Source organism: Chroicocephalus ridibundus, chromosome Z, assembly GCF_963924245.1.
Source record: "Chroicocephalus ridibundus chromosome Z, bChrRid1.1, whole genome shotgun sequence".
Taxonomy (NCBI): domain Eukaryota; kingdom Metazoa; phylum Chordata; class Aves; order Charadriiformes; family Laridae; genus Chroicocephalus; species Chroicocephalus ridibundus.
In genome coordinates this window covers 2,093,146-2,105,594 of record NC_086316.1, presented here as the reverse complement: position 1 = coordinate 2,105,594, position 12,449 = coordinate 2,093,146, and the positions used below count along the sequence as shown (strand labels likewise).

The following is a 12,449-nucleotide window of genomic DNA, read 5'->3' as shown; positions in this document are numbered from 1 at the left end:
GTAAGAACCTGCTAACTTAGTTCACACCTTTTCAGACCTTTACATTTTGATTCTTGATCCTTTAAATACAATATTTAAGACCTGGTATCTCTCATAGTTATGCTCATCTGCTTATTTGAAGTTTTCTTCCAGACCTGTCTTACCTCATGTACTAGATACCAGGGAAATATTTCTCCCCAACTTCACACCCCTGTCTCAGGCCCAAATATCCTTCTCACATTTTCATAATAACTCTACCTTCAGCTGTTTCCTCTCAGCTAGCTAGTCTTGAAGTATGCCATTCAATAGCACGCAAAGTTGCTCTCTCCCCAGGTAAAGTGGCGCAAATATCTGGTATGTTTTTTTCTTTCGCTTTCTGGAACCCTTGTCTTCCTCACCTGCTTTAAATCTGATAAAAATCTTCCTTACCTTTCCATCATAAAAAGAAACACGGTTATGACATAAAAGTACATGACTGAACAGCTGAATTAAATGTACAACAGCAAAATGGAGACCTTTTTGCTTTGCTGGCCAGTAGCACGCGTAATAGGCTTTGCTGCATTCTACGGAAATCACTCAGGCTGTGAGCTTAGCGATGGAATATTCAATAACATCATTCTAAAACATCATTCCCCAAAATTCAAATTTCAGCCCTTTTTATCAACCACATATGAACCATTAACTCTGAAGTCAGTAAGGAAGACAGTAGACACTGTGCAGATCTAAAAATAAGGAGCTGAAAAGTGACAGAGCTGAACCCCTCCCATCAAAGAAAGAGCATCACTTTCATGACACTTTTAGTCTCTAAGTACCTTCCTGTGAAAGCCATCAGGGTATTAAAAAGCTAAGTGTTGCATAAATGACTATCATTTAAAGGAAAGCTCTTTTTTTTCTTTAAAAGTGGAAGATGTAAGACAGGCAGATTTAGAAACTAAAGTTCCTCTGTTCACAGAACAGGCACTGCAAAAAAGTAGAATTGTAAACGTCCCCATTTGTCCTACAGGTTTCAAACAATCTTGAAAGAGCCATTTCCTGCAGTCTGGTATTACTTTAGCTCAGAGGCTTATTTCTCAGCTGGATTTTAAAATGTATGCACTGGAAATTATAAATACTACTAACTCATTTAACACAGATTCAGCTAGCTGGAAGTACTTGTACTTATCACACACTTAGCTGTCATGCAAAACCGAGACCCACACCAGAAGAGTAAGACACAGTCTATCACGTTGCTCATCCTTCCATCAATATAAACAGGTGTTTTCCTATTGATATTCAAGAAATAGCTGGGATAAATTATTATCTAAATAACTTCCTTTGTACCCATAAAAATTAATGAATAAGTAAAACATTTCTAAAATGAGTGACCACTCTTTGATTTTGCTTTTTAATGCTAACACTACAGAAATTATTCAGAATTTTTGTATCAAACACTTCTGTCAGAGAAAAGAGCAAGACATAAAGTATGCACAGCACAAACCTACAGTATTGTAGAAAACGAGGGATTTTTGTGACAATTTTATGAAATAAAAAAAATATTACTTAGCTAGATTTACAAGTCTGTTAACACTAAGGCTTGAAATTTTATTCTTAACTGAAAAGTGTGAAATTCTAATAGGGACTTATAAGATATAATTAAAGCTCTGATAACCTCTCAACATTATTCTAAGTATAGCCTTTACAAAGCATATATGACTTACTTTCATTAAAGACATACTCAAATCCTTCCAGAGTATCAGGAAATTCAAGTGGTGGCTCATCTTTTTTCATTAGTTCATCCAAGTCTATTCTAGACAATAAATCTAAAAAAGGAAAAGAAAAATTACATAATGCATGCTATGTCTTTTTTATTTCACTATTATCACAGACAAAATGTGTTTGTTAAGATGTGCAGATCTTAAGGGCAGAAGGACATCCTACGTATTACTAAACATAGGACTTCATTATGGGAAATGTCATTCCAGATTCAAAAGCTGGGCCTCTTTGTCAGTACATCTTATTTATTTATTTACCTATCTATCTCTATAAAGTTGATCAAAAAACGTCCAGGGACAGATAAGCCACCGAAGACATGGGGATTTGTTTCAATGATTACCCTCAGTATTAGAAATACGTCTCTGTTATGCACCATGGTTTTAACATGAACTTATCTAGCTTCAATATCCAAGTCATCGATACACCCTCGTTTGCCTTCTTGAAGAGCCCAGATTATCAAATGGATGACATCTCACAGGCGTTTACCAGCTGTGTGATCACAACACTCCTTAACCTCCCTTTTGGTACCCAAATAGTCTGAGTTATCTGAATCCTTCTCGCAACCACCCTCCTTTAATAACTCTCAAGGCAGAGAAAACAGCACCCCATGACATACACATCGTTTCCAGACAAGGATGGCACAACCCAGTACAGTTTGCATTCACTAATGCAAGTACACTGAAATAAGTACAGTCTGCATTCTTCGCCCTAGCTTTAGGGATTTATATTTAACCAGACGCAAGCATATAGGGACATCTTTTGGTTACATTTAACTACTAAGCAAGATAATACCCAGATAATACTTACCGCTCATCACACACGCAACCCAATGCCATCATTTTAATGTAATTTCAGATTATTAATAAAAAAATCATCAAGAAATGATTCAGCAGGATTCCACTGAAATATATTTGCCTGTTTCCTCGTAGATGAATTTGAAGACCACACAAACATTCAGTTTAGGAGTGCTACGCTGACTTTTCACTATTATTGTTTCATTAATCAAGATACCTTGTGTTACCAAGGAAATGCGTTAAGTATATTGGTTTATTACCTTTACCATCCGAAGTTGTAGGGAAAGAAAACAGTTTGAAAAGACTCATTTTCTTTAAACTTTCTTTGTTTGACATTAACTACACTTTCATCCTTTAATTACTTAAAATCATTATTTGAATAGGTTTTGTATCACTATTTTTGTCTTAGTCTTGTCACCAGTGACAAGCCCATAGGTTACCCATGTTACCTAAGCGTAGTATGGGTGCATTAATCCTTTGACATTTCTACAGTGTTTAAAATGTACTGAAAATTAGCTTCAACATTCTTGAGAGTTCCTTGGCCTGCTCTTTTATAACCGTTCAGGTTCACATGACATTCACTCCAGCGCCCATACAACTGTCTGCAGCTCCTCCTTCTCTAAGTGATTTCACTGGGCGAAGCTGGAGGACCAAAGGCCATCTTGTATGGCTGCTGAAACTCAACATCCCTCCAACCTGTGCTATGGTATCTGAGCATCTCTGTGGTATCTAAATATCTATACAACATCAGATGTTGAAGAGAAGATTTCTAAATGTGGCTTTCTCAACCGTAGCTCGCTTTTACATCAAATCTGTTTGACAGCAAGTCCCATGACATTCAATTGTATGCTTGTGCTTGTGCATTGTCCTTTGAAAGTTCTGGTTGAGCTGCTTTGGTCCTCAACCAAATGATAGGAGAAAGAAAAGTTTGTCAAAGAAGTTTTTCACGACAGGATGTAAAAAGCATGTCCCTTCTTCCTCTGTACTTTCACAACACGAAGGCAGCAAAGCAGTCTTCAGCATATCTTTCCTTGATGAAGAGACTCCAGTCACACCACATCTCTAGAATTCAATTTTACCGGAGTTTTCATGTCTTCTTACTGTGACCCATTTGGAAATGTGTTTACACAGAAGTGTCAGTTACTATATGATAAAATATCCGTCTTCTAAGGAGCAAGGGCAATACCATAGGAACTATATTAAGCTTATCTGCAGTATGTACAGCTTGTCATGATTTACAGCTTCCACTAGCGTCAGTCAGGAAGACTGCAATTGGTCTGCGCTATAACCACCGACACGGCCACTTTGAGATTCTTTCAAGATCTGACCCACCATTCTCGCCTAAGATATTGGACTCTCCAACTCAGTTCAACATCAACTCAAGGTGATGTTACAGTAGGGGTCTGCTACAGGCCACGTGACCAGCAGAGCCAAACAGATGAGGCCCTCCATAGGCAGATAGAAGTGGCTTCGCCTTCACAGGCCCTGGTCCTCGTGGGGGATTTCAACCACCCTGACATCTGCTGGAGGGACAACACAGCAAGGCACCAGCAATCCCGGATGTTCCTGGAATGGACAGATGACAACTTCCTCCTCCAAATGGTAGTGGAACCAACAAGAAACGGTGCTATGCTGGACCTTGTTCTCACCAACAGGGAAGGGCTGGTGACCAATATGAGGCTCAGGGATAACCTTGGCTGCAGTGCCCATAAAGCAACAGAATTTGAGACCCTCAGGGCAACTAGAAGGATATATTCCAAGCTTACACCCTGGACTTTAGGCATGCAGACTTTGGTCGCTTCAGGGATCTGCTGGCCAAAGTGCCGTGGGACAAAGCTCTAGAGGGAAGGGGGGCCCAGGACAGCTGCTCAATATTCAAGCATCATCATCTCCATGTTCAGTAGCAAACTATACCGACAAAGAGGAAGGCAGGAAAGAATGCTAGGAGACCTGCCCGGATGAACAGGGAGCTCCTGGACACACTGTCACATTAAAACAAACTTTATAAGGAGTGGAAGAAAGGACAGCTAGAATGTGGGGCATATAAGGAAGCTGTCCGAACAGCAAGAGACCTGGTGAGAAAAGCTAAAGCTCAGTTAGAATTAAATCTTGCCAAGGAGATCAAGGGAAACAACAAAAATTTCTGTAGGTACATTAATGGTAAGAAGGCGGCTAGGGAGGGTGTGGGCCCCGTCAGAAAGGAAACGGGGGAGCTGGTGAGAAGTGATATGGAGAAGGCCGAGGTTCTCAACGACTTCTTTTCCTCAGTCTTCACTGGCAAGGGCTCCAGCCACACTCCCGGAGTCACAGAAGACAATGGCAGGGGTTGGACAGAACTGTCCATCGTAAGTGAAGATCAGGTTCATGACCATTTGACGAACCCGAAAGTGCACAAGTCCATGGGACCTGATGGGATACACCCACGGGTACTAAGGGAACTGGCGGATGAGGTTGCTAAACCGCTCTCTATTATATTCCAAAAGTCATGGCAGTCTGGTGAAGTCCCCGCTGCCTGGAAAAGGGGAAACATAATCCCCATCTTCAAAAAGGGAAAAAAGGAGGAACCGGGGAACTATAGGTCAGTCAGTGTCACTTCCGTGCCTGGTAAGATTATGGAGCAGATCCTCCTGGAGGCACTGCTGAGGCAGAAGAATAACGAAGAGGTGATTGGGTACAATCAACACGGCTTCACCAAGGGCAAATTGTGCCTGACAAACCTGGTGGCCTTCTATGAGACGGTCACAACATCAATAGACAAGGGGAGAGCAACTGATGTCATTTACCTGGAGCTGAGCAAAGCCTTTGACACTGTCCCACATGACATCCTGGTCTCCAAGCTGGTAAAATATGGGATTGATGGACTGACAATTCAGTGGAACTGACTTGATGGCCACACCCAAAGAGTGGCTGTCAATGGGTCCATGTCCAAGTGGAGGCCAGTGACAAGTGGAGTCCCTCAAGGATCAGTACTGGGACCGGTCTTGTTTAACATCTTGGTCAGCGACATGGAGAGTGGCATAGAGTGCACCCTCAGCACGTTTGCTGACGACACCAAGCTGTGTGGGGCGGCTGACACGCTGGAGGGAAGGGATGCCATCCAGAGGCACCTTGACAGGCTGGAGAGGTGGGCCCATGCCAACCTCATGAAGTTCAGCAAGACCAAGTGCAAAGTCCTCCTTGCAATCCCAAGCACCGATATGGGCTGGGCAGTGACTGGCTTGAGAGCAGCCCTGAAGAAAAGGACTTGGGGGGGCTGGTAGACGAGAGGCTCAACATGAGCCGTCAGTGTGCACTGGCAGCCCAGAACGCCAATCGTATCCTGGGCTGCATCAGGAGAACCGTGACCAGCAGGTCGAGGGAGGTGATTCTGCCCCTCTACTCCACTCTTGCAAGACCCCACCTGGAGTACTGCGTCCAGTTCTGGACGTGCTGGAACGTGTCCAGAGAAGGGCCACGAGGATGATCAGAGGGCTGGAGCACCTCTCCTATGAGGACAGACTGAGAGAGTTTGGGTTGTTCAGTCTGGAGAAAAGAAGGCTCTGAGGACACCTTATAGTGGCCTACCAGTATCTTAAGGGGGCCTACAAGAAAGCTGGTGAGGAACTTTTTAGGATGTCGGGTGATGGTAGGACTAGAGAGAATGGATTAAAACTAGAGATGGGTCGATTCAGACTGGACGTTAGGAAGAAGTTCTTCACCATGAGGGTGGTGAGACACTGGCACAGGTTGCCCAGAGAGGTGGTGGAAGCCCCATCCCTGGAAGTTTTTAAGGCCAGGCTGGATGGGGCTCCGCGCAACCTGATCTAGTGGGAGGTGTCCCTGCCCAGGGCAGAGGGGTTGGAACTAGATGATCTTGAAGGTCCCTTCCAACCCTGACAATTCTATGGTTCTATGAATTCAAGACTAGTTCAACACAGCCCAAAACTGAGTGATCGGCAGGAGACCTTCTACAGCTCAACAGTTGTTCACTAGATTACATGAAGAAAACAAGATCCTCACTAAAATTTTTCATTATGTGGAATATTTTTCAGACACTAATCCTTAATGAAGATCAAATTAGTGCCAAGTATAAAATGAGAATTTTACTTTTCCAAACGTGAAGTATAATTTCCTCAAAATATACTAATTTGATAGAGTTAGTACAGGGTTTGAAAAAAGCACCACATACGTTTTCACCAAACGTTTCACAAAAACACAGTTGTAACTGAAGAAACATCATCTACCATCACAGCAAAGCAAAACATATATTCCTAATAACACTTCAGTAGTATTTCAATTTTTACACTGGAGTTGCAAAGAGTATTGTTTTTTCTCTTTAGAAAGACAATTTAGAGAGTAAATGTATGATGCAAGCACTTTAGATACAATGTTTGGTTAGCTTACTTGTAGGTCTAACCAACTGCTTGTACTTCCAAAATTGAAAAACACTATTTATAAGATGTCATTTCTTTCATTTATTTTGTCGTCAAGAAAATTACTCTGCTAAGTCACTTAGGTCCATTTATTTTTTTAAAATATACATTACAAAGAAAACTTTATAAAATCAACATGGTAATCAACGTCCTCAAAATGTTTTCCCTGCTAACATTCTAGTCAAAGAGATTTTTAAAAGCTGTAATATGGATGCATAATTATAAAACGTAAGTGGCATAAAAATTAAATGATAACTCCCAGAAACTAAGAACACAAAAGCACCAGTCAACTTTCTCAAAGGATAATTATGAAAATTAAAAAAATTAATGGATATCTTATTCTGTTACTCCTTACCACGGATCGTTATTTTTTTATATCCTCTTACAAAAATACTGATAATGGACACACCATTAGACAAAAAGCATTAGCATAGATGGACTAATAGTCTCTTCCAGTATCACAATTCTATCACAGACTCTAACCCATAGTTATATCAAACAATTTTCCTTTCCTTAGTAATTGTTTCAGAAATGTCAATATATGTAAAAAGAAGGCAAAAAGACTCATACCCTTTAATGCAGTAGTCTTCTCTTTTTCATCGGGGCCTCCTTGTGGGAGCTGAGCCATCTCTACCCCAACTGTCAACAGATGTAAAATACTGAGATAAATGTACATTAATCTTCGAAGGACAATCTGAAAATCAACAACAGTAGGAAATGAACAAATTTACTGACCTTTTCTTCCATAGATCTCATTTGCTACTGCTTACATCATGAAAATCCAGAACTTGTTCTAAAAGCAAAACTTCCCTGAGTATTATAAACCCCTCTGATATTTAAGGTAAAATTAACTTTTTCCTCTCCTTCAAAACTTATACCAGACACTCTAAACTCTCATCACACTATCCTGGACTAGGACAGTTTACACCAAAGTGACACACATTGCAGTATCAAGTTTGGTCAAAGATTCGAGTTCACAAGAATGAACACTAACGTCTCCCTCATCCTGAAAGGACAACTATCTAATCGATATTTCTTTTTCGAGATTCTAATTTAACATCAGTAAATGAGACACCTTTTGGTGTCTCATTTGTGTCTACGTGTGGTGTCTACATGTGGTCTACATGTCTCATTTGGTGTCTACATGTGTGGTGCCACCACACATGTAAGGCCAAAGGAGCAGATAAAAGAAAAACCAAAACATAACCAGCGGAGCTTCCACAATTTTTAAGGATTTTCTTCATCAATTAACTCCACTTTATTGTTCTCACTGTATTATACTGTTTTGTTTTAGCAAAACTACACAGAGCACACAGCTTTAAATCACTGTGATTTCTGCGATACATTATCGGCATTGAAATGTATAGAGTAAATGTCCAGCTAAGGAAAAAACCTCAATACATTCAAGGTGAGAATTTACACGAAAAACATATTTCTAAATTTCTCCTATTGCGCAGAAGGCAAAACAGACATTCAACTCTGCAATCCCTTTCATCCTCAATCTGACACTACGGGAGCAAACTACCACATCACAATCACTACTTCTTCCTTCTCAGGAAAAAGACTTTTGTGCATTGAATTCTTCTTCCCTTCATCTTTTTTGGCTCTTTGTTTTATCTGTCATTCATTGCCAATTTGTTTCATTCTTTTCCCCAACATACTTTATCTTCGATGAGTTTGCATGAACTGTATCTCTGTAGCAATTTGTAAATTTGAAACAAAGAGTAATAGGATTCACCAACCACTACTGGCTCCCTATTACTTACACCTGTAAGAAAGAACCCCAAAATGGTTTATTTTAAGTAACAGCAGTTCAGTGTATGGGCAGCAGAAAAAACTAAAAATCAATAAAGCTTAATAAAGACTATTTTTCTATTGTCTTTAGAGAAAACCTATTACATGAAACTTTCTTGTAGATTACGGAAAAACATACCAACTTAAGGGAGTGATAGTTATTATTAACTAAGGAGAGAACTTGGGGGGTGTTGTTTGTTTGTTTGTTTCAGTTTGGTGTTCAAGAAAATCCAATAATACATTCTATAAACGGAACCTAAGGGAAACTTTGACACCTTCCTTTGGAGAAGATTGTTCAGATTAAGCTGATGGGAAATTACAGTATACAGCCAAAAGTCTTTTAAAGACACAGCTCCACTAGGAAAGCTCTGCTTAGATTGTACACTTTTTAAAATGTGACATAAGTCAACATGATTCAGTTAAAATGCGCGTCTTTTGGATAACACTTTAATCATGTTAGCACTCATAACAAAAGTAATCAACAAAAAAACTCACAGAGACTTTGGCTGCCCAGGGAGGGTGTGGAGTCCCCCCTACTCTGGAGATTTTCAAGACCCGCCTGGCTGCAGCCCTGAGGGTTGTGCTTTAGGCAATCCTGCTCTAGCAGGGGAGTTGGACTAGATGATCTCTAGAGGTCCCTTCCTACTCTGAAGATTCCGTGATTCCATGAATCCGTGATTTTCTGGCATGTAACACAGTCAATGGAAATATTAAAATTACTCAAATTTCCATTCACACATGTAGATGGTATTAAAGACTTTTGTCAGATACTTCCAAATAGTCCAGTGACAAAAGTTCAACAAATACAGAATCTTGTCCATCATCAGTTTGTACATCCGCAGCACAAAATCACGTACATTTTAGTAAATCATTCAGAAAATAAACTAACCCATTCCAGTTAAAGTCATCAGAAGTGCTAGAAAATGACAGTGATAGTGTTTTCTGATAGCCCAGATGAAAATTGTTCTAGTCATACAAATTGTGTAGTCCTCCCTACACAACATTTGAAAATGCATCATTGGGTATAGGTAAGTCAATGCAGTTACAAAATACATACAGGTGCTCAAAGACTTGTTATTACCCAAGGGAAGAAATATAAAATTTATCTGAACAGATTTACCTCGATAAACTAACCCCCAACTCATAATCAGATAAATCAATGCAGTGACCAAGAATCCCTGGCGTTCTTGCCTCTACAATGGATACCCTTCTTCTTCCTTTAGCAGATGAAGACCCTGCCACTGAGTTAAAAGTAGATAATTAACAGCTTCACTTGCCAAGCTAGAAGCACCAAAGTAAATAAACAAACAAATAAATTTGAATTTAGCTTTGAGAGAGAGAATATCCAGTTCTTTTCGACAAAGTAAAAAACTGTTACAGCAGCCACTGGAGGGAGGACTTGATATTAGAATGAGGATGAAACAAGCACACAGTATTTTATGCATTGTTTGTGCGAACACAGCAGTTTGTTGAATCCCTCACTGATATTTGTTTAAATGACAAATAGAAGAAATTAAATGAGAGGGTTGGATTTCCTTTCTTTGACTGGCAGATGTCGAATCAACTATAGTCTGATGGTGCAGAAATGAACAGTGGGAAAATTATAAAGCTCTCTGAATGGTTGCTCATAGACAAATGCAGGAATTGCAGTTTATTCTAGGCATCAGTTTCAAGCACCAGTGATCTTCAACTACATGCACTGACCACTCCATATAATTCACTAATACCATTATCAAGTTTCTCTTAATAATTACAGATTATTTTAAAAGTGTTACTCTGTACAATTACTTAGATGATTCTTTTTCTGTGATTGTTTTTTGCACTAGCTACAGCTAGCATACTTCCTAAAAAAGTTACTTTTCACCTGAAGAAATATTTACAGTAAGTCTATTGCCAAGAGAATGTATATTTATTTGCATGTATCTTGCCTTCCCATGCAAACTTAAGTATTCTATCACAAAACATCTTATGCGTATTCTGTGCCTCTTCAACTCAATGCCCAGCAACACTTAAAATAAGTTGACAGCAGAAATATTCTGGTTTCATGGTTTCACATGAGACAAGATGACTGCATTTTCATCATAGCCCTATTAATGCAACTACAGAAGTGATGGCTCACAAACAAATGGTCATTAAATTTAAAACAAAACAAAACAAAACAAAACAAAACCCAACCAAATGCTACAGACTGTTGCACACTGGGGGAATATACACACATATTTCATGTTCTTGTTTGTAAAGTGGTACTGGAAGTTTGGGCCACCGAGACTGTGACTGTATAACAGTGCTAGTCTTCTAATCAAACTAGACACCGTAACATATATTCTGACTCCGAAACAAATGCACACATACACAGATTTCTAGAGACTTCAGTTCTTCTTCATTGTATAAATGCAGCTAGAAATGTGGCAAAAAAAAAGTTGTATATGATTTTGCTCTACATTAGCAATACCTGACATTAAGTCAATGCTACAAACGTTCCAAATAAAGGCTATAATTGTAGTGCTAACCCACTGCAAGCGCAACACAAGTATTTTCAAATAGGACAAATCCATCGAGTTTATCTGGACATAATCTGAACAGGAGTTATCAGAATGCTTCTTGCACTGCACGGCTTTATTAGAATACAGTTGAATTAGGGTCCTGCTCTCTGTAAACTGACATCCCAAGCAAGCTAGAGACAAGTATGGGTTAGATTTGTGCAATGTGGCTGATGACTGAGTCAGACCCAGTTTTTCTTCAAAGAGACGGCTGTGTGACAGTTTGGCTCGAGCCCCTTATCTGTATTGGCTCAACAAAGCAAAAAATACATACTGGAATCTTAGTAGTATTTTCTGTCTAATTAGATTTTATCTATTCCTACTTTTAAGGCACTACAGATGACATCAGTAACAACTGCTTCAATTAAGGTTGTACTTCACTTTCCTTCACTTACAAGAGCCTATTTTCAACTGCTTATAGGTTTGCCAAACTTCAGCTCTGAATGCCCATTATTTCCAGCCTGCTTTGGACTAAACAGTTTTGAAAAAGTTCGGCTAAAATGTCTAGCTCCTGTAAAAGGAGAAGGTTCTTCTGCTCACTTCTGCTGATGTTAATGAGCAGCTACAGCATCTCCATGTTGCAGAGATCAGAAATTTAGCCAGAGGATCAGCTTAGCAGTGTGTGCCTCTTGCCATTACCCTTAGAGCCTGCCCAGATCTGCTCAAGTAAAATTTGCCTTTTGTGCACATTTAATATAGACTTATTAAGACTTATCAGAATTTCCAGAAAATTTACCTATTTGCCTACAGCGTGCTCCATACAGCTGCAAAAAGCCAGAGGGAAGATGCACAGGAGGGGAGTAATAAATGCTAGAAGAGCAGGATCTTTAACCACTAGAATACAAAGAAACTGGCGAGGATCCCAAAGTCCCTGAATCTCAGTACATCTTCGCATTCTACCAAATGGTGGTGGTACTTGCTGATAAAGTACACGACTGCAGCTGACACTAAGGGTTGATTTATTTGCACAGCAGCTACCTTCCAGTGTTATTTACCCCGCAAGCTCAAAAAGCAGAGGACTACGAGCTATATGTATTAGCGTCCCGACCGTGTCAGCTACTCAGTTGTTTACACAAGGCAGAGTCAACACAATTCCACGTGATGAAGCTTTAATTATTTCAGTTTAACTTTCTTGAAATGCTGGAAATGACCTTCATAAACATATGCATGTAAACATG

At 39.7% G+C, this 12,449-nt stretch overlaps 1 protein-coding gene across 3 annotated transcripts in view; it reads right to left on the bottom strand.

The window, feature by feature from the left end:
- Positions 1–12,449, bottom strand: part of ARB2A (ARB2 cotranscriptional regulator A) — a 272,034-nt gene that overhangs the window by 243,622 nt on the left and 15,963 nt on the right. For 2 of the 3 annotated variants that reach the window (XM_063320922.1, XM_063320921.1), the window contains exons 2-3: positions 7,508–7,576; positions 1,677–1,778 (exon numbers count right to left, since the gene is read on the bottom strand). In XM_063320922.1, the coding sequence (XP_063176992.1) occupies positions 1,677–1,778; positions 7,508–7,565 (160 nt within the window). In that variant the 5' untranslated portion in view covers positions 7,566–7,576. Of the gene's footprint in view, positions 1–1,676; positions 1,779–7,507; positions 7,632–12,449 lie in introns of all 3 variants that reach the window. The other variant, XM_063320923.1, reaches the window with a different exon arrangement.